General features: G+C 42.4%; 5 protein-coding genes across 13 annotated transcripts; 2 read left to right on the forward strand and 3 right to left on the reverse strand.

Moving 5' to 3' along the window:
* The first annotated feature begins 50 nt into the window (after window positions 1-50).
* LOC109543429 (protein FRG1 homolog) lies at window positions 51-22,969 on the forward strand. 4 transcript variants are annotated; one of them, XM_019913142.2, is made up of 6 exons: window positions 51-156; window positions 18,488-18,563; window positions 22,065-22,234; window positions 22,296-22,495; window positions 22,557-22,756; window positions 22,807-22,969. In XM_019913142.2, the coding sequence occupies exons 2-6, from the start codon at window positions 18,532-18,534 to the stop codon at window positions 22,952-22,954; spliced, it is 750 nt and encodes a 249-aa protein (XP_019768701.1). In that variant the 5' UTR covers window positions 51-156; window positions 18,488-18,531; the 3' UTR covers window positions 22,955-22,969. The 4 variants fall into 4 exon arrangements, with proteins under 4 accessions (XP_019768701.1, XP_048517300.1, XP_019768699.1 ...); XM_048661343.1 differs by lacking the exon at window positions 51-156 and adding an exon at window positions 2,636-2,717; XM_019913141.2 differs by lacking the exons at window positions 51-156; window positions 18,488-18,563 and adding an exon at window positions 21,839-22,004.
* On the reverse strand, window positions 712-2,175 carry LOC109543418 (regulator of nonsense transcripts 3B). Its single transcript, XM_019913128.2, has one exon. It carries the CDS (start codon window positions 2,098-2,100, stop codon window positions 814-816), a length of 1,287 nt encoding a protein of 428 aa, XP_019768687.1. The 5' UTR covers window positions 2,101-2,175; the 3' UTR covers window positions 712-813.
* Window positions 2,245-19,046, reverse strand: LOC109543393 (sodium-dependent transporter bedraggled). Of its 2 annotated transcripts, XM_048661333.1 has the most exons (15): window positions 18,821-19,046; window positions 13,517-14,076; window positions 12,156-12,394; window positions 11,745-12,097; window positions 11,491-11,695; window positions 5,624-6,054; window positions 5,359-5,558; window positions 5,165-5,302; window positions 4,887-5,109; window positions 4,668-4,825; window positions 4,334-4,588; window positions 4,045-4,275; window positions 3,793-3,993; window positions 3,572-3,595; window positions 2,245-3,510 (listed from the first exon to the last, which is right to left on the reverse strand). In XM_048661333.1, the coding sequence occupies exons 2-15, from the start codon at window positions 14,051-14,053 to the stop codon at window positions 2,872-2,874; spliced, it is 3,834 nt and encodes a 1,277-aa protein (XP_048517290.1). In that variant the 5' UTR covers window positions 14,054-14,076; window positions 18,821-19,046; the 3' UTR covers window positions 2,245-2,871. The 2 variants fall into 2 exon arrangements, with proteins under 2 accessions (XP_048517290.1, XP_019768645.1); XM_019913086.2 differs by lacking the exon at window positions 3,572-3,595 and having other exon boundaries at window positions 18,821-19,045.
* LOC109543445 lies at window positions 8,625-9,748 on the forward strand. The gene is made up of 2 exons (XM_019913165.2): window positions 8,625-9,104; window positions 9,145-9,748. Exons 1-2 carry the CDS (start codon window positions 9,060-9,062, stop codon window positions 9,544-9,546), a joined length of 447 nt encoding a protein of 148 aa, XP_019768724.1. The 5' UTR covers window positions 8,625-9,059; the 3' UTR covers window positions 9,547-9,748.
* On the reverse strand, window positions 22,960-25,659 carry LOC109543433 (DCN1-like protein 4). Of its 5 annotated transcripts, none has more exons than XM_019913146.2 (6): window positions 25,452-25,659; window positions 25,140-25,257; window positions 24,457-24,808; window positions 23,947-24,154; window positions 23,831-23,889; window positions 22,960-23,054 (listed from the first exon to the last, which is right to left on the reverse strand). In XM_019913146.2, exons 2-6 carry the CDS (start codon window positions 25,220-25,222, stop codon window positions 23,034-23,036), a joined length of 723 nt encoding a protein of 240 aa, XP_019768705.1. In that variant the 5' UTR covers window positions 25,223-25,257; window positions 25,452-25,659; the 3' UTR covers window positions 22,960-23,033. The 5 variants fall into 5 exon arrangements, with proteins under 5 accessions (XP_019768705.1, XP_019768706.1, XP_048517301.1 ...); XM_019913147.2 differs by having other exon boundaries at window positions 25,456-25,651; XM_048661344.1 differs by having other exon boundaries at window positions 25,600-25,618.
* Between the last annotated feature and the right edge of the window lie 39 nt (window positions 25,660-25,698).

A 25,698-nucleotide genomic window follows, 5' to 3' on the forward strand; every position in this document is an offset into this window, starting at 1 on the left:
TGTTATGATTAGCTGCGGACCTCAGCGACGATGCCAAGCCGGGCCATGCAAGTAGAGGTTAAGTTAGATTTTGACCTTAAGGCAGAACTGTTTGGTTTTCAAATGTAGCTAGAGCCCCATTTTTTGGAAAACGGGGCCACAACCGAAGCTCTGGGGGTAAGTAATTAACACGAGCTTCTTATGTTCACAGCTCTGCCTGGCGGTTTTCAGGTTAATATTGAATATGGCCGGGCTCGTTAAATTTACTTAGAACTTACCGCTAGTTTATGAACCGTTTTTGTTTAAAGCGCGGTTTGCTGGTGCTTTGGTGACGGAGTGACCCCCAGCTAATGCTGATTACCAATGAGCTTTTCTCATCACGATTGTGGCGTTGTCAGGTTTATAAAATTTTCAGAATTCGTCAACTTTTCTTCGTTTGTAATCTGGTGGTCTAGTTTCCAGATTCAGTTCTATCCAGAACCGTTAGTAAGCAATCGATAAATTTGTTTTTTTGTAATTACAAACTTAAACGACGTTTCTTGAATATGAACTAGTGAGTATTTAGGCATTCGTACAATATAATTTCTTCCTGACGTTTCGCAAGCACGAGTGGCTTGCATCTTCAGAGGTGGTTCGCTTGAACGCTCACAATGTTCTAATTGATGAATCAAATCAATTCTATTGTACGACGGCGTAAAAACCTACAAGTTTTAAGGCATGGCCTCGAAAGTCTATCTCTTAATTTTTTTTAATATAGTTTATAATGCAAACTCATATTGTCACAGAACATTAATAATTTCAATCCAACTGGGCTCAATCAAATAATGAAACCAACTACTCCTTTTTCGCTTCGTTGTCATCTTCCTTGCAGTTTTCCTCTGTGTCGGGTTGCTTTCGTTTGGACAGCATGCCAGGTCGATATAGGGGAATGGTGGGCCGGTCCTTATTCCTTATTCGTCTGGAAGATGATCCAGATTCGCACTTGTCATCCGTGGATGTGTCCTTTTGTTGGGTCTCGCTATCTTGTGCAGCCGCTTCGTCTTGTGCTAAAGTCGTCTCCTTTTCATGACAGTTTAATGGAGTTTTGGGGTTTTCTTCAGCCTCAGGCGGGTCCGGTTTAGACGATTGCTGCTGCTCCAGTTTCTTCAGCAGCTCGGCCTTTTGAGCCTCCAATTTGCGTTCTTCTCGCCTCTCGCTGTATTTTTTTATTTTCTTCGCCTGACTGGCTTTGGCTTCCTCCTTTGGTCGGCAGAAATCGCGATTTTCTGAATAGTCTTTTTTAGGGAAGCGAAGCTTCAGCTCTTTTCGTTCCTTTCTTTCCTCAAGTCGTTTGTCTTTGGGCTTGTCTGGTGGGGATTTGTCCGAACAGCTATCGTCTTGTTTGGTTGGTTTGTCCTCGGGCAGGTCTTTATGAGAGTCATTTTTCGAGTACTTAAGATGCGACTTCTTCACGTAAGGTTTAGAAGGCGGTTTTTCGTCGAAGTACCGGCTGCCCATCTCCTTTCGTCTTTCGAACTCCTTTTTCTTTTTTTCTCGTTCCTCGCGGCGCACTTCGCGGATTTTCAGCCGCTGCGCCCTTTTGTTCTTGATGAACTCCAAAAGTGGCGTGGTTTTGTCTTTCTTTTTGTTCTCGTCCCTCTCTCCCAGCTGCAAGGTGTACTCGGGCTTTTCGTCCTGTTCCACGGGCTTGTTTAGATTGACTACAAACTCCAAGAAACTGGCATCGGCTTCAATCGTGTTGCACTTTGGGTCCATCTTTCCTTTGCCACGCTTTTTGGGGATCTTCTGGAATGGGGCAAATTCCACCACCGCTATGTACTCGTGGCCCCTGCTGTCCACAAACACGTAATTGTCGAACTTCTCCTTGAACGGGTAAACATCCTCGGGGCACACGAAGTTGATGTAGGCACGGGAGAAAGCGTTCTCTCCCATGCTCATGTCCCCCCTTACGTGGTACATGTAGTTGTAGTCTGGAATTGGGGCCACTTGCGTGAGGAATTGATCTTTGGACATGGTAGGCGGCAGGCGTCGGATTATCACTTTGGTTTGGGGCTTTTCCCGACGGTCGATTTTCCTTTCACTGTCCAATAAAGCCATTTTTGGGCAAAAAATTGGAATCATAGAACAAGGCTTATAATTGTTTGAATCAAAACAAATAGGATCGCTCGATTGACAAACACTTGTCACACGTCAGTGGGTTGGGTGCACTGTTGCCGACAGTACGGCCTGGTAGTGCTGGGAACATAATTTAATTGGGAAAAAATATTTATTGATGCAACTGGTTTTTATTTTTCGGTATTATTTGTTAAACAGACAGTATCAATACAAAAATACGTAGGATTTTAACGTAGCCACACGGTGAAACTGAAATAACGTACAGCAATTACTACATGTTAGGTAAAAGGTAAAAGCAAAATCAAAACATCATCTGTGCTTTCATATCATTTTTGCGCATTACTGGTCCCTTAAAATCGATATTTTTTAGTTTCATGTCGCCTTCAAATGAAGCGAATCACTTGTTACATACACACAAACACGTTCATTTGTTGTCTCTGTCTTTCTGTTTCTAAAACCTGAAACTATAAGTTGGTACCACTGACAGTGTTCAAAAATTGCGTGTGTACGTGGCATTTATCCAAAATTGTTTTTTTTGTGTGCAGAAAACAAGAATTTAAGCGTGGTTTGAGGTTTTACTGAAAGCTACTTTCTAGCCCCAGGATGCTGTTACTTCTTGCAAGGTGAGAATTATGGGTTTCCATTATGTTACCGGTTTTTTTTACATGCAGGCTATTTACAACATTGAGCGGTTTTAAATTGCTGTAATTGTTAATTAATTGACTCTGGTTTGACGGCCAGATTAGTCCCTTAGTGCTGATTGTTGCCGAACACAAGTCATATCACAGATAAATCTTCATTGTGCGCTTTGCGCGCCTGATCTTGGACATGGTCGATGACCAGCGACGTTTCTCCTATGGGAGCAGCCGCGTCCACCAGGTGCTCAGCACTCAGAGACCCAACACCGTGGTCATCAAAGTCTCGGTGCTCAGGACTGCTAGCCGGGCTGCGCATTCGGCTTCTTCTGAAGCTGCTTCTCAGAATGGAAGCCACTTCGGCCGCAGTGAGAGCGTTAGGTGAGCCCTGCAAGTTTCTCAGCCGCTCCAGCGTCGAGATTCTGGCTTCATCGGCGTCGTCTGGGTTGATGCTGACGTTCATCTCGACGAAAACGGCATTGTAATTGGGCGGCGGCGCTTGGGCGACGTTCTGGACGCTGGGGCGACTTCTGGAGGTGCCTGCAGAAGAGCTGCCTTCGCCCAGCACGTTCACTATTCGTCGCATACTCCGTCGGATGCTTTGGCGGAGGAATTTGGCCAGGCGGGCTCCTGTTGCCGTTGTGTAGCTGGGCGGAGGCGTGTACTTGGGCGGAGGGTCTTCTGAGGGCAGATTTGTGGGGTTTGCGGCACTCATTGTCGCCGCAACAGAGATGTCTTCCATGTGCTCTCCTAGCGGCGGGCGGTACAGCAGCTGAATTCGCTATAAGAGCGAGGATTTAGCGTAGATTATTGCGAAGGTTCGGGACTGTTTTAGTACTAACGTTAATCGCTTGATCCTCTATGTCCTTAGCCAGGCGGAAAGGGAGATTTAGTTAGTTCAATTAGTACTAGTAGCAGTTCATTGGTTATGGACATTTTTTTTCAAGCCATTTCAAGCCATTCAAGCCATCAGCCATTCAGCATTTATTAAACCGATTCTTTCCATCACCAATCTTAATCCCACCCAATCGATATTAGAGCGCGGCGCAAACAAATTACATACGTCTAGTATATCCGTAGGTCCATTGTTCAGGTAGCGATAGCTCTGAATAACTGCAACGAACGGAACGCACAGGACTGGAAGCAGTTGCATCATGGATCCCAGCTGTCGGGCCCACAAAGGCCAATAGTCAGCAAATGGGACATGGTGCCAAATGAACATATCCCGGAAACTGCCGTTTTTGAACGTTGCAATGCACAACACCTAAAACGCCCCTGCTTATAATTCCGCTTACCAAACAACGGGACTACTTACCGTAAGAACCACCGGTAAGATCACGTTCCAATTGAACGCCAGCAGCGGTGGGGCCCAACTGACTATGTAGCTGTGGTTGTTCGGGCTGAAGAGAGCTGTTACGACCGTGTCCCCGCTGTAGGGCCGTCCTCTGACCAGGAAAACGGCCATGATTTGCAGAACGATGACGATCACCAGCCACCAAATGCTGCCCAGCGTGTAGTCCATGAAGTAAACCACGTAAATCCCTAGCTGAAGCCCAAAAATGGTGAAAATTAATCTAACTAATCGGGCGTAGGCAAGGACCTACCTCAGTAGCCATTGGGAGGCCCAGGATAAAGCCGCAAGCGCAGCTGAAGAAGGTAATGGTGGAGTCCCACTTCTTCAGCACCTTGGGCTTGATGGCCATGATTCCAGTGATAACACAGTGCCAGATGGCCAGCTGTTGCGCGATTCCGAACATGATGAGGATGAAGTAGGTGAGAACGGCCCAAAATGGAGATACCTGGTCGGCGCCCATCACTGCGAAAGTAGCCGGAAGGATCTCAGTCGCCAAACGCAACACCTGCAAGAATTGGTGATTTAAGCCGGTATGCATAACGGAGGCACGTTATAGATGAGATAATATGATTGACTGTGCATACCTGGTATCCGCTTTCATGGGCCCCATCAGCGCCCGGCCTGATCACCTGCTCCCCTAGGATGAAGGAATTGTGCCTCATGTACCGCACTGGGGTATTTGAAATTGTTGCCGGCAAGGAATCCTTGGCCTGCCTCAGAAACTGATAGGAGGTGATTCGCTCTAAAACCCAGTGAGGTAACACGCGGGACTCAAAAAACTGGTTGCAAAATTTAAAAATTACCGAAAGAGCTCGGGTAGTAGCTGTATCCATAGGATCTGAGAATCTGCACGCAGGTGTTAGCCAGGAAGGCCATCAAGAGCAAGACGGAAATGGTGATCACCGCTATTAGACTAGAATCTCTTTGCAGAAGGTGCTTGTGCTTGTTGTGGGAGGCGATTTGCATGATGGCAGCCCCCAGCAGGCCCCATGTGAGGAAGGTTTCTTGTGCGGCCGCTAGCCAGCTCTGTAACAGCCCAATACACCCTATTTCCTCACGAAACGCTTTGAGTCCAACATACCCGCGAATTGAGAAAAAACTCCCCCCAAGATGTTTCGGGGAAGATGATATTCACAAACTCTGGAGGCATCAGACCGAGGATTTTGGCACAGAGGACGAAGGTGCCGAAGACTGGCAACAGGGTGAACACGTAGATCACCTAAAGGAATCAGCCTCCTAAGTCCCAGAGGAACGTATTATTGCGTAGGACCTCACCTTGCCGTAGGAGCGCAAGCCTTTGCTCAAAGACACGAAAATCACCGTCCAGACTACCGCCAAGTTGAAAGCCGACTGGAACTTGATGGTTCCATATGCGACTCCATTGGGCAAGTGGTACCGTTGCAGCACCACCCCGCTGAAGTAGTCAGGCACCGTTTCACTCAGCTTGTAGGAGCCGTTGATTGGAGGCTGTGCATCTGTAGATGAAATTTGGGCGTGAATTCTCGTCGCTGTTAACAGTGTTAACCCAAAGAACCACTACCTTTTCTATAGAATATGAAGGGCTGCGCCCATCGGTATTTGTCCACGGCAGTGATGAAGGAGTCCTGAAAGTAGACGAACATCCAGGAAACGCCCACAATGCTGTAGAGTCCAGTGAGCGCCTGGGTGATGAGCAGCGAAACGCCGACACCTTGGAAGAGCGGGGAAATTCGCCACATGTCGATCACGCCGGTGCCCAGTTGTTGGCCCAGACAGAGCTGGAGAGTGAAGAGCGGCAGCCCGAAAACGAGCGACAGTAGGATGAACTGGAATATGAAATTGGCCCCGAAGTGGATGGTGAGAACGGCGAAGCGTGATATGTTGAACAACCCGAGGGTGCAACCAAGACAGGCCATCATGGAGCTCAAACTATGGGGCCATTTGCCCAGCGGACTTTCCGCCTCGGGCATTTCGTTAGCGCGTTCGCATGCTCTGAAACAACCGAAGTTCGGATATATTTGAAAAGTGAGCTGTATAAACTGGTTGTTGTTTTTTACTGAAACATTGTAAACGCAATAAAGCAACTGCAAGAAACACTTTTGGGTTGATTTTTTCAGTTGCGTGTGGGTGTTATTGATTGTAGAACCTTTGCGTGACTGGACGATGGCCTGCTTCCAGGCTGACTGGGCCCCATTTGGAAAACGATCGATTTGCCATGGTTAAAATTGCCAGACTCTTGGGTAGTATTTTTTAAATTTTGGTTTCATCCAATGAGCGCAAAAAAACACGGTTGTCACATTTTGAGTTTTGGTCGAAAATTTCATAAGAGCGGACCAGGTTCCAAAAAATTCAAGTCACTCAAAATACCTCAAATTCTGCATTATTTTCACCGAAAAAAGGCATGGAATGCAACAAGCTGATTAAAAAACACCGTGGTCTTTCCAGTTATTGGGCAGTTTCTTAGATCGAAAACAATCCAATGAGCGCAAAAACACGGTTGTCAAACTTTTATTTTGGTTCGAAAATTGAATTCTACATTATTTTCACCGAAAAAAGGCGTGGAATGCAACAAGCTGATTAAAAAACACCGTGGACTTTCCAGTTCCGAAATAGCCAACATTTTCTGTCTATCGTGAGCGGTTTTTAAGCGGTCGCAAACTTCAACGGACGATTTCTTCCATATTATGGACTCAAAAACTTCAAATTCGGTATTGGGCAGTTTCTTAGATCGGAAACAATCCAATGAGCGCAAAAACACGGTTGTCACTTTTATTTTGGGTCGAAAATTGAATTCTAAATTATTTTCACCGAAAAAAGGCGTGGAATGCAACAAGCTGATTAAAAAACACCGCGGACTTTCCAGTTCCGAAATAACCAACATTTTCTGTCTATCCTGAGCGGTTTTTAAGCGGTCGCAAACTTCAACCGACGATATCTTCCTTATTATTGACTCAAACACTTCAGCTTTGTTGTTGGGCAGCTTCTTAGATTGGAAACAATCCAATGAGCGCAAAAACGTGGTTATGAAACTTTGATTTTTGGTCGAAAATTTCCTCAGGGGGAACCAAGGGGTCGATTTTTCCAAAAAATTCGAGTCACTCAAAATACCTTGAATTCTGCATTATTTTCACCGAAGAAAGGCGAGGAATGCAACAAGCTGATTAAAAAACACCGCGGACTTTCCAGTTCCGAATAAACCAACATTTTCTGTCCATTGTGAGCGGTTTTTAAGCGGTCGCAAACTTCAACCGACGATATCTTCCATATTATGGACTCAAAAACTTCAAATTCGTTATTGGGCAGTTTCTTAGATCGGAAACAATCCAATGAGCGCAAAAACACGGTTGTCACTTTTATTTTGGGTCGAAAATTGAATTCTAAATTATTTTTACCGACAAAAGGCGTGGAATGCAACAAGCTGATTAAAAAACACCGCGGACTTTCCAGTTCCGAATAAACCAACATTTTCTGTCTATTGTGAGCGGTTTTTAAGCGGTCGCAAACTTCAACGGACGATTTCTTCCATATTATGGCCTCAAAAACGTCAAATTCGTTATTGGACAGCTTCTTAGATTGGAAACAATCTAATGAGCGCAAAAACGTGGTTATCAAACTTTGATTTTTGGACGAAAATCTCATAAGGGGGGACTAATTGGTCGATTTTCCAAAAAAGTCAAGTCATTAAAAATACCTCGAATTCCACATTATTTTCACCGGAAAAAGGCGAGGAATGCTACAGGCTGATCAAAAAACACCGCAGACTTTCCAGTTCGGAAATAATCAACATTTTCTGTCTATGTTGGGCGGTTTTTAAGCGGTCGCAAACTTCAACGGATGATTTCTTCCATATTATGGACTCAAAAACTTCAAATTTGTTATTGGACAGCTTCTTAGATCGGAAAGAATCCAATGAGCGCAAAAACACGGTTATCAAATTTTTATTTTGGGTCGAAAATTTCCTAAGGGGGAACCAAGGGGTCGATTTTGCCAAAAAAATCGAGTCACTCAAAATACCTTGAATTCTACATTATTTTCACCGGAAAAAGGCGAGACTTGCAATGAGCTGATGAAAAAACCCCGCGGAGTTTCCAGTTCGGAAATAATCAACATTTTCTGGCGTGTGTTGAGCGGTTTTAAAGCGGTCGCAAACTTCAAAGGACGATTTCTTCCATATTATGGCCTCAAAAACTTCAAATTCGTCACTGGGCAGCTTCTTAGATCAGAAACAATCCAATGAGCGCAAAAACACGGTTGGCAAATTTTGGTTTTTGGTCGAAAATTTCCGAAGGGGGACCAGGTTCCAAAAAATTCACTCAAAATACGTCGAATTCTACATTATTTTGATTCATTAAGCTAATTATTGCTGTTTAAAACAGTGAGATTTGTGGGGCTTAATTAATAGGTAAATGTGCAAACTATTATCCAATCGGCGCGAGTAGTCGTTGTTATCACCGACCTCTTGAGGTCAACCAAAAAAACCCTGACTAGTTATTGGTGCTAATTGAATGAAAACCCAGTGATTCAAGCACGCAATTGATTAGATCTAGGGCAGCAAAAGACCCTGGCTGTTAATGAGAGCTGCTAATTCTCATCGCCAAACCGAAAGCCGAGCGGCAAAAGTAATTGAAAAGCCAATGGCGAAAAAATCGCCCTGTGCGGAACTGATGAACTTGAAACCAACCATTAAGCGACAGATGGCTGAAGAAACATTAACGGTTTGCTGATGTCGGTAACAGGCGACCCACTAGCTGGCATGGGGGATTTTCCGAAAAACAAAAAAAACACTCGAACTCGTTCACTTACGTTAAACCACACCGTTGCGAAGCTTCCGCCGCACTAACAAACAATAACAATTGATGGAACATCATGTCGGGTTTCACCTGGCGGAGGAAACTCACCGTTAGAAGATCGGTGACCCGGTATTCCACTATTGGAGCATTTTCTCGAAGGTAACGGCCGTTAAAGTCACTTTGACTGACAGCAATTGAAGCGGCATCATGCCAGATTTGCTCGCCCCAGTTCAAGTTTCCCTACTGATCAAGGTAAATCCCCGATCGGGCAAAACTGGCACAAATCGCGTAGTTTTTCAGATACGCCTTTCTGATTCCCGGCATTTTTTATGGGGCCGGGAAACTGAAGGCGCTCAGAGCTCTGGAAGCGAGCAGACCTGAAGAAGCTGCTAGAAAACGGGCGCTCAGAGCGGCTCAGCTGGCCGAAGAGAAGCAACTGGCTGCTGAGCGGGACTTTGAGCAAATTGTGGAAATATTCCGGCCGCTCCCTAACGTTGGAGCACTTGGGCCAAGTGGCTTAAAGCAAGAAACTGTCTTAGAACCTGGGTCTACAAGTGATGTGCAGTTTGAGGGGTTGTACAACAAGCCCTTGGGTTTGACCGAACAAGAGCCCGACCGGTATGTGATTGAGGATTTTGAAAAAGCCCCCATTTTACGTCTTGAGGATGGCGAGTGCCGGACACCTCCCGAATGATGCGGCAGGTTTTGACGTAAATTAGTTCCAATCAGCCTGATGCAACGGAAAAATGTTTTTTTTTTAATAACCGTTGACCAGATGCTTTAATTTAATTATGAAATATACGTTTTTAATAATAGCACTGTTGCCATCCGTTGACCGCAAGTGTGATAAAAGACTTTCTATATGGCGGCCGCTCTACAATAGACATTGTTTGCTTTCGTTTTCGGTTTTCCATCGGTTTAGTTCAGTGGTTAATAGACTGTTATCGCTCTCTGAGTTAACGAGTTATAACTCATCGGTTTAACATTTCTTCAAAATTTCAGAATTTTCCAGTTTTTGCAAAGTTACTCTTTCTTCTAAATGCTCAATTTTCTAAAGATTCACTAGAAAATACTGACATTTTAAGGTATATTTCGCGAAAAATTATGAAATACATTTTGTTAGAAATAGCGCCTCCTTCGTCGCTTTGTAAAAAGTTTTGAAATCCCTTTCCAGCTTCGAATTTGGGACCAAAATCAAATAATTTTCTATCAAAAAACGAATTGAATAAGCGAAAGTTTGTAACCGATTATTTGGAAACTTCGTCACCTCCATTCCTCTCAAAACTGAAGATTGTTAAAAAAAAATTTTTTTTTTGTTTAGTAGTTGTAGTTTAGTTTATACTCAAAAACGCTCTATTTTGTAGTTTTCTTAAAAATACTGACGATCTGGATGTATTTATACCTTTGTAGCAATTTTACAAAACTTTTTCGAAGTCGAATTCGGGGCAAAAACGAAAATAAATTTATCCCCGTGATCGGTTTACGCAAAAGCCGATCACAAAACTAAAAGTTTTAAATCAAAAACGCAAAAAGATATAATTTTCTGATTATTTTCTTCTTTTCTGGCAATAATTGGGTCTTTTCAACCAAAAATGGCAAAATTCATTTTGCTAGAAATTCGTCTCATTCATCGGTTTGCAGGGAACTTTAGAAAACCCTTTTCAGCTTCGACATTTGACACAAAAACCAAATAATTTTATTCAGTTTTTCACCGAAAGTAATTAAGATTATCTTGTAAAAACGGCCAGAGAGCAAAAGTTTACAAAAAATAATTAGGAAACTTCGCCGCCCTCATCGCTTTGTAGATTTTTAAAGTTTCTATAAAATTTCAGGTCATTCCAATTTTAGCAAAGTTTTTTAAGCAATTCTCTTTACGCAAACACGCATTATTTTTAGTTTTACTTAAATTACTGACAATCTTCAGGTAATTTCTGTGCTGTGAGGTAACACTCGGCTCCTGAACACCTTTTGCATTTTCGAATTTTGGACAAAACCCTAATAATTTTTCTTGGATTTTTTTCCAAAAATATTTCCCTGAGCGGAACAAGTGAAAGTTTATAACCAATTATTTGGAAAACTTGTCAGTTTTGTCGCTGTGAAAAGCATTTAATCAATATTTGGAAAACGAGTCATCCTTATCGCTCTGTTTTTGTTTTAAAGTTTCTTCAAAATCTCCGTTTTGGGCCAAGTTTCAAGCGTCGTTGTAGTACGCGTTTCAATCGTACCTATGCGCAAAAGCAATATGTTGATGTTTTTTTTTGGTTAGACGCAAAATTTCCGGCATCAGCCATGAGTTATAACTCATGAACTCAGAGAGCGGCAACAACTCAAAACAGTGTTACCTAGGCCTACTAGCGCTAGCATAAGGTCAAATACGACCAACATCTAAGGTAGAAAACACTGTGCTAATGAAAGTAGGTGGTAAGACTAATTACGGCAAGTTGAAGATAATTGCTTAATTGTGTGCTCTAATTAACATGCACAATGAGCCAGTCGGTTTTCGTTGGCTGGAGGTTATCGGCGAATATTGCAACCAGTTTGTGGTAGATTTCGCGTAGGGCCTGGCACAAGTAGACTTTGCCGGTTTGGAATAGAAACGATCAACTCACTAATTAGAAGAATCTTTCCTCCAACTTACCGCCTGGGGCTGTTGTTGCTACTGCTGGGGTCAGCGTTGGTTGTGGTGGCAGTTTCCAACGGCGGCAGACGACTTTGCGCACTGTCCACGCTGGAAACGATGCTCGTGGTGCTGGAAGAGGGACTTCTGGCTCTTTGGGAGCGCGATGAAGTCGAGGCGCTTCTGGGCCGGTTGTCCGAGTTGCCAGACAGCGCTCGGCCCCGATCTGGAAGGCACCAGTTAGAGGAGATCGCGGGTTTCCAGAGCAAACTTACCACCAGTTGGTTCGGGCGGGGGCAAACGGGACGGGGCACTCACAGGCCGACCTTCCTGCCCTCCGGAGGTGGGCAAGGCCACCTGCTGCAACCTCCGCATAGAAGTGCGCACCCACGGTGTTCTGCGCGTATCGGGTGATACCGTTTCGTCAATGACCGCATATGCAGAAGAACTGGCTTCCTCACATTGCCTATGCAGCGGCTCAACAATGACCGTTCCAGTACAGCGCTCAGCTGAAGCGTAAGCATGACGCTCTCGACTGACGTCATTGGTGAGAACTGGACAGTCCCCGGGTGCGTCGGTTTCGGACGTCCGGTGCGGTGCGACAAAATGTTCACCAAGCGACTTCCGCCTGAAAAGAACTTGGGTAAAGCCGCCTCAAAGCGAAGGAGGTTAGTTGAAGGGCTTGCCTGGTTACTCGAGGTCGCTGGCGTCGAGGCGCATTAACAGTACTGGCCCTAAGCGGCTGCTTCCGGTCGGGCATGGCACACGCCGACGAAGGCCTACGCGATTGATTAGCAGGCGTGAAGTTACCATTGTTTTCCGTGTCGGTAAATGCGCGATTGACGATCCCAGAGGCCACGAACTTCCGGTAGTTTTCTTCGATTTGCCTCAATTTGCGGCGCTCCAGCTCCTCGTCGAACGGCTCCTAAATGCATAATTAGTCTCATTGTATGGAACGTTTGCTCTCTTAGGAGCGGCCCGCAGAGATCCGCCGCAATGATGGGCGAGTCGTCGGCGAATCGCTCATTAGTCCAGTCACATTAGACTTTAAAAGGCTTGTTTTGGGCGGTACATGGATGAGGGTGAAAGATTATTGGAAGTTGTTCGGAAGGATGTCAGAATATTGGGACGGAAAATAGTTTGCGCGCGATTTTCGGCTGTGTGCGAACATTGTTTAAATAATAAAAAAAAATGCAAAAAACAGTTTTTTGCGCTTAACTTTTTTTGGACCCGGTGATGCTATTGAAAGAAAGTTTAATACTTTTCTTCAAGTGTTCAAAATACCTACAATATGAGACATTTTGAGCTTGATTTTGCCCACCGAATCTTGGTCTTGGAAACTGTGAAAATTTTCAGCTCCCTGGCCCTTTTGGCGAATTTTTGAAATCGACTCCTTAGTTAGCACGTCGCTCTTTGAGACCAACAGAGCGTGGCCAAACTACAAATTACTCAACCGGTAGCAAAGCCAAGAAAATGACTCTTGCACCGTTTTATAGAGAAAACTGTACTTAGTTAATGCGGAAATGTTTAGTTGACTGACACTTTTGAACGAATTTTAGCGAATTTTTAAAATCGACTCCGCAGTTCGTAGTTTGTTCATCCAGATCACCAAAGCGCTGCAAAACTACATATTATTCAAACGGCAGGAAAGCCCGAAAAATGACTTTTGCACAGTTTTATAGAGAAAACTTCTATTAGTAACTGTGGAAATATTCAGTTGACTGACACTTTTGAGCGAATTTTTCAAATCGACTCCACAGTTCGTACTTTTTTCATCCAGATCACCAAAGCGCTGCAAAACTACATATTACTCAAACGGCAGGAAATCCCGAAAAATTACTTTAACACAGTTTTATAGAGAAAAGTCGATTATTAACTGTGAAAATGTTCAGTTGACTGACACTTTTGAGCGAATTTCTGAGTTAGTACCACACTAGTTCGAAACTTTTTCCGACTCAAGTCCGTTTAAGCTCCAGCGCCTCACCAGAAAAGCTTAAAAAGCGCATTCATTGACTGAACTGACTTCGCATACCGATCTGAGTCTTACCTGGATGTCGGCGCTCTGCAAGCTCTGCTCGTATGATTCTTCAGACTCAGTCTCATAATTCTCAATCGCCTGCAGATAGTTGTCCAAGTCCTCCAGGCACTCCTCTATGGACTGGGCATCGTCGTCCACGTTCCCATTGCTGTCGAGCGACTCATCCAGAGTGGCGTTCAGCAAGTCATCCAGGTTCTTCAGCACTAGAAGCGCCTCGAAGTTGTCCACTGGCAAGGTGGCGGCTTCGTCCTCAACTCCCTCGCACACTGGAAGAAAGTCATCGACTTCCACTGCCTCCCCATCGAGACTGTCTTTGTCGAAACAGTCATCAAAGTCGATCAGAATGTCCTCGACATCTATGCTGTTTTTCCGCAAGTGTGGGCAAGCGGCGGAAGAGTGCGTGAGGAGTTTTTGCTCAAACACCGGTAGATCCGTGTCGATTAGGCTTTCGGATTCGCAGGAAAAAGGCGGCTCAGAAGCGCCGGGCGGCTCAGGGGCCCCCACGTGGAAGTCGATTAGATCCTGTTGAGGTGCGCTGGTCGACATAGTCGTACCGAACCAATCATGACCTGAAATTTTACCTAATTGAAGCACGCTGAGATCAGGTCAGTGGCGGACCTAAAACAGTTTTTCTTGCCCGGCCAGTAAACTCTGATATTGTTCCGAAGGCGAAGATCTAATTAAAACCAAATTGAATAATTAGGCAGCGTATCGAATCCCTGCGCAATTAGCAGCCTTCACACTGATCGGGTTTCCTAATAGTGTGATTAACGATTAAGTGGTTGGGCACAGTTTTCGGAAAAAATACAGGGAGAAATGCCTGAAAATGCGACGCCACAGTGGGTCATTCTCCGATTCGCGTCGCAAGTTTGTCCACATTTTTTCTCTCTAACAAGGCCTTTTTTTCGAAAAATTTTGTTTGTTGAAAATTGTTCGCAATTTTCCAGGGATTCTGTTGGCATTTTCTCAACTTTCGATATTTTTGGAGTTTTGAGCAAATGCTAAAAACTGGATTTTTTCAAACAGCAGCTTTGATACTTTTACAGCTGGACAAGGTGGAGCAATTTTGTGACGTTGTGCAATTGTGTTGACGGGGTGCATGCGCATTAAAACTCTAGTAATGAGTTTTTCTCAACAGTGCGTTTGGCCAAAACATTTTATTCTTAATAAAGTTTTCGCAATTTTCCAGTATTTTTAGTCAACGCTTTTTGAATTTTCCTTCTTTTTTCGCTATGGCGTAAATACGATGTTTTTCAGTCTAAAGTTGTGATATTTTTGCAGCTGGACAACATTGGGCAATTTTATGCACGCCACTGAATTAAGGAGACTAATGGGCATAAAAACCGTATTAACGACTTTTTCTCCACAGTGGGTCATTCTGGGGTTAGCGTTAATTTTTAAGTTTAAGTCTGGGGTTAGCGCCAAAAAACTTTATTCTTAATAAAATGTTCGCAATTTTGCATTGTTTTTAGACCACGCTTATTGAATGTTCCATTTTTTTTCGCTCTGGAGTAAATGCCAAAAAACTGGATTTTTCCAGTTCAAAGGTGTGATATTTTTACAGCTGGATAAGATTGCACAATTTTATGCATGCCACTGAATTCACGGGACTAATGCGCATAAAAACCGTATTAATGACTTTTTCTCCACAGTGGGTCATTCTTGGGCTAGCGTTAATTTTTCACCAACTATTTTTTTACTCAAAAACGATGTGTTTGTTCAAAAAAAATTTATTCTACTTAAAATGTTGGCAATTTTTACGCGTGTTTAGTGGCGTTTTTTCGATTTTCTGTATTTTTTGTTTTTGAGTAAATCCCTAAAAACTAGACTTTTTCAAACAGACGCCTTAATATTTTTCCAGCTGGACAAGGTGGAGCAATTTTGTGTCCGCCACTGGATAGACGGGGTGCATGCGCATTATAAATCTAGAAATGACTTTTTCTCAACAGTGGGTCATTCTCGGGTAAGCGTTAAGTTTGCACCAACTCATTTTTCTGACGAAATCATAGCGTTTGACCAAAAAACTTTATTCTCGCAATTTTCCAATCTTTTTAGTCCACGCTTTTTGAATGTTTCATCTTTTTTCGCTTTGGAGTAAATACCAAAAAACTGGATTTTTCCATTTCAAAGTTGTGATATATTTGCAGCTGGATAAGATTGAGCAATTCTATGCACGCCACTGAAATGACGGGACTAATGCGCATAAAAACCGTATTAATGACTCTTTCTCCACAGCGGGTCATTCTTGGGTTAGCGTTAATTTTTCGCCACCTATTTTTTTACTCGAAAACAGTGCGGTTGTTCAAAAAAATTATTCTGCGTAAAATGTTGGCAATTTCCACGCGTGTTCAGTTGCACTTTTTCGATTATCTGTATTTTTCTTTTTTGAGTAAATTCTCAAAAACTAGACTTTTTCAAACAGAAGCCTTAATACTTTCCCAGCTGGACAAGGTGGAGCAATTTTGTGTCCGCCACTGAATAGACGGGGTGCATGCGCATTAAAACTCTAGTAATGACTTTTTTTCCACATTGGGTTATTCCCGGGTAAGCGTTAAGTTTGCCCTAACTCATTTTTCTGACGAAAACAGTACGTTTGACCTTCTTTTTACTCCACGCTTTTTGAATGTTCCATCTGTTGCTTTGGAGTAAATGCTAAAAAACTGTATTTTTTCCAGTTCAAAGTTGTGATATTTTTCCAGCTGGACAAGACTGGGCAATTTTGTGCACGCATCTGAATTGACGGGACTAATGCGCATAAAAACCCTATTCCCGAGTTCAACTACCGATGGTGGCGCTGCGAAACGTCAAACGTACTCGTTGTCGAGTGACAGTTAAGACTTGTCAGACTTGTTTATTTGTTGGAGTTGGTGACATGTATACTATAAAACAATACTTTGCGATCTATTTCTATTTCTTTGAAAACTTGCAAAAGTTGATTTGAGCAAAACAAAACAAATCAAAATGTGATGTAAACACCAATGTGACACCAACGTCAACAAAACAAGTGTCAAATTACTACTTAACTTATAGGTATAATTTTAGCCACGAGGAGGCGTCTGTACCTTTTCTCCACAGTGGGTTATTCTCGGGTTAGCGATAATTTTTCACCGACTATTTTTTTGATCGGAAACAGTGCGTTTGTTCAAAACAAATTATTCTTCATAAAATGTTGGCACTTTTCACGCGTGTTCAGTCTCGTTTTTTAAATTTTCTGTATTTTTCGTTTATGAGTAAATGCCAACTAAACGGGTTTCCTCAAAGAAAACATTTCATTTTTTCTTACTGGACTCACATTTTGAGCAAAGTTTTCCTCCTTGACTTATTAGTATTTTTGCAAAAAAATCATCACATTTAAATCCCCCCCCCCCCAAAGAGTGGCTGGTAGATAGTCAGAGGCGTACAGACTTATTTTATAGCAGTTTAGTGTGTCCTGTTGGCTATGGCTTGGCGTAGTGAGTCATGGTTTGTCTTTCACCCACCCACAGGTGGTGTCGAAATAATCGATAGACGCCTTGCCTTGGTTCGTTAACCAGGTCATAAAATGCCTTTCCCATTGCGATTTGAATGTAGTATTTTTACCCTCGACACGAAGTTTAGATGGGACCGATGCATGGACAAATGCCGCAAAAGCCATTTAAGCGAGTCACGTTAAAAGACGAAATGTCGGATGCAACACCCAACACCCCCCCTTTGTTTTCGCATCACGACACTGCTTTGTCGTGGATTGTTTGTTTAAAGAGTAGGCCTACGATCATGCCCACTGGCCATCGGCATCGACAACAGGTTGTTTGAATAATTCGCAATTGTTGCTATTTTACGGGAAAAAATGCCCTTGACTTGGGTGCGAATATTTACATTTTTTTTGCCATTTTCAAATACGTAAACGGGTTGCGCAAGATCGATATTTGAATGAATAATGAGCAGGAACGGACAAAAACACGCGGAAGCCTTCGATTATACGAAAAGAGCGCCATTAACATGCTGAAAGAGCTGGTGGGTTTAGTCGATATTGCATCATACCCGGCTGTATTCTATACCGGGTGTCTAAAAATGAGCGTTTTCAGCATTTTTGGGGTTAGTTTATAAATTGTGCTTTTCAAAGCTTTGGCACAACAAATGCCTCATAATCTAATGTTATCATAATCAATGCCACTGATTTAGGGGCAGAATCTGAACTAAAGGCAAGTTTACAGTTTGTCTTAAAGTCATTATTATTCAGCCACTTTCTTGGCTATTCTTCGTGGTCTTAAATATGGTAGGAAGAATATGTGGCTTTGACTCTGTACACAATCAAGGGCAGGTAAAACCGAAATCAAGTCCGGTGATCGATCTTTGTTGATCTGAAACTCTGATTTTCCTTGACGGCCACCATAATTCAGTGTAAAAAATGAGAAATCGTTTGGTTCGGTGTTTGCGTTAGTCATTGAATGGCCAAGAATAGCAATTGTCGAGGCTGCAGGCGGCCAGTTTGGGCAGCGGTCTGCTTCCATTATGGATAAAACTATGGAGCGAATCGATAGTTGAATGTTCTATTGGTGGAAAACCCAAGTTATTGGGGTGGATGATTTGCCACTTTGAACAAATCACGCCAGCTCTTTAATAAGTTGCGATATCGTGCCGGGGCACCGTTATTTTACAGGAAGTTCGTATATTTTCACTTGAATGAGGGGGCGCAGCTAAACTATCAAAAACGCGCAAATTTCAGAAAGTATTTGCCTATGGTAAAAACCTTCACTATACACATTAACAATAAACAATGCAGGCAAATTAGCTTTTAAGTAGGTAACGAACGCTGTCTATTTGGGTTTCTTTATCATATTGTGCATGAATCATTGAAAATAATCGTGGAATTGACCTAGAAACCACCCGCTTCTAGGACATGGCCTGGGATATGTGATGTGGGCATATTCACCCAGTTCAACCTCAATTGTGCGTAGATAACAACTGAATGGATTTTTAATGTAATTTTTTCTGTTTCAGGGATCCATGGGAGATGCGGTGCTCAAAGGGCGCTACCTAAACCAATGCAAAGTCCCCGAACTGCCTTCAAGTCCAGGTAAAATTAGTGGATAATTTTTTCTTCTGCTCTGTCTGTTGCTGAGACAATGCAATTCAATGCGAAATCGCTCCTCTTTCATACCGATTACATGAATGTTGTTTTTTGCGTTCAACCGGAGCGTGATGGTGTTTCTGTCCAGCATTTGGCACGGTTGCGGCCAATTGCAACGAATCAAAAATAATTTGCCTAAAGCCCACCACTAATCAATCAAATCGGCGCTACAAACATTCAGGACGCCTATTATGCAAACTTACATTTCTAACGAAAGTATTCCAAAGTTTCCAGTTTTGGACACTTCACAGGGAAAACTTCGAGTTTCACTCGAACACGCCAGGTTTTTTTTTCGAGCCGTACTATTGTTTTACGAGCCACGCTTCGATCGTGCACTGTGAGTCTGCGATACTGAAAACGACGAAGTGGATGGCCAAGTTGAACGACGCGCTGGCCCGCCTAGGAAACGAAACGGGCGTTTATCGGCCCAAGTCACCAGCAGCATTCTCTTTGCCGACCATGAACCCCGCAACGTTTGTTGCCTCGGGCGATACCAACTCTTGGTTTATGGCTGGTTCCGCGCAAGAACGGCTTTTTCGTCAAATGCCGGTGACCATCCTTTTGAAACCATTTTAAGGCCGTTTTTAAACACTATCGATCAACTAACGCCTCAATTTTTGCAACGATTTTCAAATAACTAACTTGTATTGTATGGAGTTGGACTAAATGGCGAAGGTTCTAGATACAGTGTTTTGACACAATGGCGAATGCTTGGTAAACACTGTCTATGTACACTGATTTGATTATTAATTATACTTGATGAAGCGCAGAATTTGTACTACGTGTGTGAGCTAAAAATTCTAAAAAATAATTTTACTTCGCTGCATATAATTCGCGAGTTCAACCACAAAATATCCTCCCTATAGATGTTTGTTCTGTGAGATCAACTACCGACGATGGCAATGCGAAACGTCAAATTACTCGTTGTCGAGGACAGTTGAAACTTGTCAGACTTGTTTATTTATTATTGGAGTTGGTAACCACATTGGCGTTTACATCTGATTGTGATTTGTTTTGTGCTAACCAACTTTTGCCATATTTTAAACAAATCGAAAAGTGTATAAGTAATGTTTTATGTTATAATTGTCAACAACTCCAATAAACAAACAAGTCTGACAAGTTTCAACTGTCACTCGACAACGAGTAATTTGATGTTTCGCAATGCCACCACCGGTAGTTGTACTCACGATTACTTACACACTTTTCGATATTTTTCTATTTCTTTAAAAGCTTGCAAAAGTTGATTAGAACAAAACAAATCACAATCAGATGTAAACATCAATGACAACAAATGTCAAATTACTACTTAACTTGTAGTTATAATTTTAGCCACCAGGGGGCGTCTGAATGTCGAAAGTTCAGCAGACCGTGGGTCGACAAATCGCGAATGATTCAAATACATTGTCTTTATCAGTCTTTATAAAAGGAGGATTGAAACAGATAGCTAATATTTGTTGAGAATGTATTAATTTTTTTCAATTTTTGCCTATATCTGTCTATCTACACAAGATACAAATGAGATAATCAATAAATTTTCACTTTACGTTTAACTCATATATTTAAATCCTAACTCACTCTTAATTAAATGCAGCAACTAAATCATTTATGATGGTTTATTCTGAATTGGAGGCTCATACCTCCATGCTTAATCGCATGATACAATGAATACAAGGCAGGATATTGCGTCGATTTGCCTAACGTCAGTGGAAGTCACTGCGTGATGTGAAGTATTCCTGTCTGCTAAATGTGATTAAATATAGCTTATTAAGTCTTTGTCACATTTAATTATTTTTTTTAATAAATCTTCGTTATAATTACAAAATCCTTTGCAGCAGGTTTCAAACTTGAAAATGAAAAGTAACAAAAATGCATTTATTTTGTAGGCTATCACAGTTGTCAGATGTGCAATAATGTATAGCGTTTGTTTTTTGCAAATACCTCAATAATTCGAATTGCAAATTCCTCTCATAACCATCATTTTTGAAATGCTGAGAACATATTCTGGCGGAGGCAACATTAATGGTGTCTGCACCACAACAAGCATTCTCATAGCTTGCTTAAAATACTGTCTTTTGGAAATCTATGAAACTTTGTTTTCAGAGATTTAGCTCTCATATTACTAATGCACCCGTAAACTCCACACCGCATTTTTATATTTCTGAACTGACACTTAAAAGTAGCAAATAATCTACAGTACACTTTCCAACTACCAAACGTAAAATGTTCAGTTCTTTGTCTACAAGATTCCCAAATACGCCCAAACGCATTCGCCCCATGATACAATGAATTCATTCAAGGATACAATGAATTAATTAAATAATACAATGAATTCATTGTTTCGTTTGGCTCTACCCGATTTCACGAATGACACTCTGGCAACACAGAAAGCTAAAACGCTGAAAATCAGATATTTTGTAAAGACTTCTTTAGTGTTTGTTTTGTTGTGTGGATCGTGGTTATTTTATTATTATTTATTATTAATTAAAACACTAATATAGCTTTGTCATCATGCTCTATCTTCTTAACCTTACATCCACTGTTTGTCATACGTCCTCGGCCCGTTGACCTCGACATTTATATACCTCCTTACATCCCCCTTCCTATACTTAATACTAATATGTAACTCTGAACTCTACTTAATTTTACTGTACCCTACGTTAGCTATTTTAAACAAATTGATTCAGACCCGGAGATGGCTTGGAAATCCTTCCCGAAGTCATAATTGTTGTTTTCTTGATAATGTTTTTCCTCTCCGTGTCTGAATCATCAAATAAAACATTTTCATCATTTATCGCTGTATTCATACATTCTTGATATTGTTCACCCTCATCGCTATCATTACCACTATTCATGCACAAGTATGCATCATTCTGAGTTTCCCGCTTTTCTGGTTCGATATCCAGCTCAATAAAGTATTTGACCTCGTCTCTACGATTCTTATTATCAATAGCATTATTCTTTACATTCTTTCCTGCTGCCAATGAGTAACGGTTCTCATACGGTTGCTCACTTTGTTTTATATTCAGTTTTTTTTATAAACATGCGATTTCTGAATAGTATTGAACCATTCCAAAGTACCAAAAAAACTCGTCTTTATCTATGGTGCTAACCAGTAACGTCATGTGGGCACGAAAGTCGAGTTTTCGACTGATGAATATCATACCTTATATTTATTGTATCATGGCTTAATCACATTTGCAACTAGATCAGAGAGGGCGCTGGCATCAGCAACAACGAGCCTCTGTCAATGTCTTGTCTCTCAAAGTAAATATAACCATGCAAAATAAGTTTCTCAATAAAAACCAATAAACACTTCAGAGGACTGAGGATGTCGGAATACGATAAAGTAAAGCCCGGTAAACTGAAGCTAAAAGGAGATAAGGGCAAGTCAGTGACTGCTACTCTGCTGAGTATGCAATGGGGGTTGAAAATCCATGACTTTTGCAGATCAAAGAAACGAAAACATCAAAGTGGAAAAACTAAGGAAAACCCCACCCAAATCAGCACCGACACAATCAGCCACGGAAACTGGTGGAAAATCTCAAAAACTGAAGACATCGTGGGCCCCGTGGCTATCGAATTCGGCTCCCACGTGTATGTAAAAGCTCTGGACAACGGTTAGCGCAAAAGCCACCTTTACCGTCCCCTTGCAACCCCTAAAGCCGCGTTCTATTGCAGGGCTGTTCACGCTAGGAGCCCCTCACAACGAAACCGAAGGCCCGTCGCCCGAAGAAATCCTGACCGGAGTCTACATAAGTGAGCACAAAGTGGCTTTCAAGTCCGGCTACAACAAATACCTGCGAGTGGACAAAAACGATGTTGTTACAGGCCGATCTGACGCTATTGGAGCTATGGAACAATGGGAACCAGTATTGCAAGTTAGCCTCTTAAGACCCCAATTCTAGAAGGGTAAAAGAAGTAAAAAATGTGGTGTTTCAGGACGGGAAAATGGCCCTGCTGGGGTACAACGGTGGTTTTATGTCGGCGGACGATGAAGACTCCATCATAGCAAGAGCCAAACGGGCGGCCGCCGAGCAGTTCCTAACCATTCGCTCGCACACCCTTAAAGAAATCAGTCGCTCAAAAGACGAACCCGATGAAGAGCAGGGTAACCTGAAACAAGTGGAGATTAACTATGTGTAAGCACCTTGGGGATAAAGCAGGCAAAATTTTAATGGACGGATTGCAGGAAGAAATTCCAAAAGTTCCAAGACAAGCGCCTGAGACTGTGCCCGGAGGGCAAAAAGGACCTCAAAAAGGCCAAAGACGAGGGCACGTTCCACGAGACTTTGCTGGATCGACGCAGCAAAATGAAAGCGGACCGCTACTGCAAATAAACCAGTTTAAACAAGTGTCTTTATTTTAATTTTAACAGCATGCTGGTGGATCTACGGGGCTCAACGGTCACAGATTAATCTAGTGGAGAGGAGTCATTACCTAGAGAAGATGCAGGCGCGTATTAAACGACAACTTTTTCGGTAGCACTTTGGCACGCTTGCAAGTCATGTTAAAATACATAAAGGAACGATTTTGGACTGGGCTAGTCGATGCGGCAGACGCACTTAAGGCGATAGGTGATGTTCAGTGAATGTCGTTATTGGAAAGCCGAAAAAATGGGAAGAGCATATTCAAATGTCCCGCTGTTGTTGTCAGATGTTTTCTAGTTCAGTCCGGATTTAAAACTGTGGATTTGATTTTAAAAAGCTCCAGATTCTATGGAAGCTTGGACTCCATCAGGATATTTCGGATAAGTTACTTTTAACAATTATATTTTATTAGAAATTCCTAACTTTTAAGGATGCGAAGATTCGCTTGGCTGTTTAGAAGTAGACAAAATTTAGACAAATAAGGAAATCTCCCCGGAAGCTTCATCCAATTAACATCACCTGGATATTTAAACCGAAAGGGCAAACAGAGCCCTTAAAGACATCAAATGTGAAAAACCATTCATTGAGCATCAGTCTATAAAGATAATTTGGAAAAGTATCAGTTGAATAAAAAATGACATTTTGATCCCAGCCCATCAGAACGGTGTGTTTGGAGGTGGCTGCTCAACTATAATTTCCGAAAAGCGAGATAGGGCTAAAATATAATATAAAATTCACAGCAAACAAGTGTATGTATATGGGATGCCGTTCCGAAATTATAGCCAAACCGTTCAATTATCGTAATTAGAGGGATGGGAAGTGGTCTCTAAACCGGCCTCAACTAACATCGCTTTTCGATCGTGCTAATTTTAACCATTCGACGAATTCGTCCAACATCACCGGCCCTGAAACATCCAGAAAAATAAGCGGCGCTCATTAAAACCTATGCTCAAACAACTTACAAGCGCCATCCACGTCGTAGTTCGAAAGATCGTTGAAAATCGTCCGGGAAAATTCCAGAATATTACACCATTGGTCCTTATTGATCACTTTGTACTTCGACTGGTCAAGGAACTCATCGAACTGTTTGAACAACGACCACTGCTTCGCTAGCAGCAACTGGAGCATCGCTTTCGCAGTTTCCATATCCATGCTACGCTGGTCTTTATCCTAATTTAGACAAAATTTCGTTCATTTTAATCATTTGTTTGAATTGCCTAAATTGCCTAATTGTGTTCAGATTACTGTATCTTCAAGGAAAAGTAAGTAAAAATTGAAAAAAAAATCGCTAAATGTTAAGGAGACAAAAGAGGAAACGATGGGAACTTTTAAGCTCAAATAAGCTTTACTCAAGCATTGGCTGATCAGGCTTGATCTTTATAATAGCGATATATCAGGAAAACGTTCGCGCTCGAACAGCTGATTTGGAACCTTTGAAACAAGGAGAAAACGGAAGAAAGGAAATGACTTACCCTGGCAAAATCGTAGGCATATCGAAAAACCGCCTTGAAAACATTTTGGTCATTCAACAGGCTACACATAAAATCCAATTTGAACTGCAGCTTCTGAATAGTATCACACTGCAGGTCGCTGAGCCCCTTCAACCACTCGTCTTTGGTAAAGAAGCCCATACGGCGGGCCTGCATTTTATAGGCTAAAACTAACATCACCACGTTCTCGGGCTCGACCCCAATACACTTGCAGAACTTCTCCATTCCTTCGGGGCCGAGCGTATCTGGCTCGACGGGGGTCGTATACTCCCGAAACCAGGCCAAACAGCGTTTCGGGCTAAACGATGTGTCCTCGACGCGTGCTCGTCGCCCGCTAAAAATGCCATTAAAAACTTATGTTACTTCACTCTATCAGCTGTCAGGGATGATGCCTCAACACCTACTCCTCTTCATCCATATAGTTTCGATTAATTTCCGCCCCGAATTATAACCCCACACCATTCGCTGGCTTAATTGGGAAAATCAACGCATTTTGGCACGGCAGTGGGTTTCTATTTTTAAACAAACAGCTGGAATGGTCAGCCAAAGTTCAGTGGGTGTTTGTTAATGGGGGGAACGTGGCAAGACTTTCCCAGCCCCATTTTGGGCGCAAAACCCCATAGCGGTGCCAAAGCGGTTGATCAACCACCCGCGCGGAGGCCTACCTGGTGTGCCGAAGGCGTTTTGATACGTATCTGTCGTCGTCCGCTGAACTCATTTCCGTTAACTTGCGTTTACTGCGAGGCATTTCAACGACGTATCTGAATTAACAGGTACTGTTTGCTGAAAAATCATAGGAAATTACGTTGCGTAGCAACTAGGGCCAAAAAAAAAATGACTACGATTTGGGCATTCACAGGGTTGCCGCTTTAAAACACGTCGCCCTCAGGGCTCCTTTAACAGCGTTGAAGGGCAAAAAAAACTAAACGTTGTTTTTCCACCCAACTTTAGAAGTAGGTACTATTGATTAATCTCACCCACGCTCATTGACTGCGGTGATGTTGCTCGGATGAGAATTGCCGTTTTGCTGTGCGTTTACAATGCAAGTTCTGCAAGGGTTTCGTCAAAAATTCGATAATTTAACACCAAAACATTCACAATTCAGTGGAAGTTCGCATTTCTAACCTCAATCTTAACCTTGAATCTTGACAGGCCGCTGTCAGACCATATCGTTAACTGCACCCATACTGCATCGTGCAAGCATTTCAATTTAGTTTTCACTTA

Source organism: Dendroctonus ponderosae, unplaced genomic scaffold (genome assembly GCF_020466585.1).
Source record: "Dendroctonus ponderosae isolate FM_Combo_2020 unplaced genomic scaffold, Dpon_F_20191213v2 Dpon_F_20191213_1, whole genome shotgun sequence".
NCBI lineage: Eukaryota > Metazoa > Arthropoda > Insecta > Coleoptera > Curculionidae > Dendroctonus > Dendroctonus ponderosae.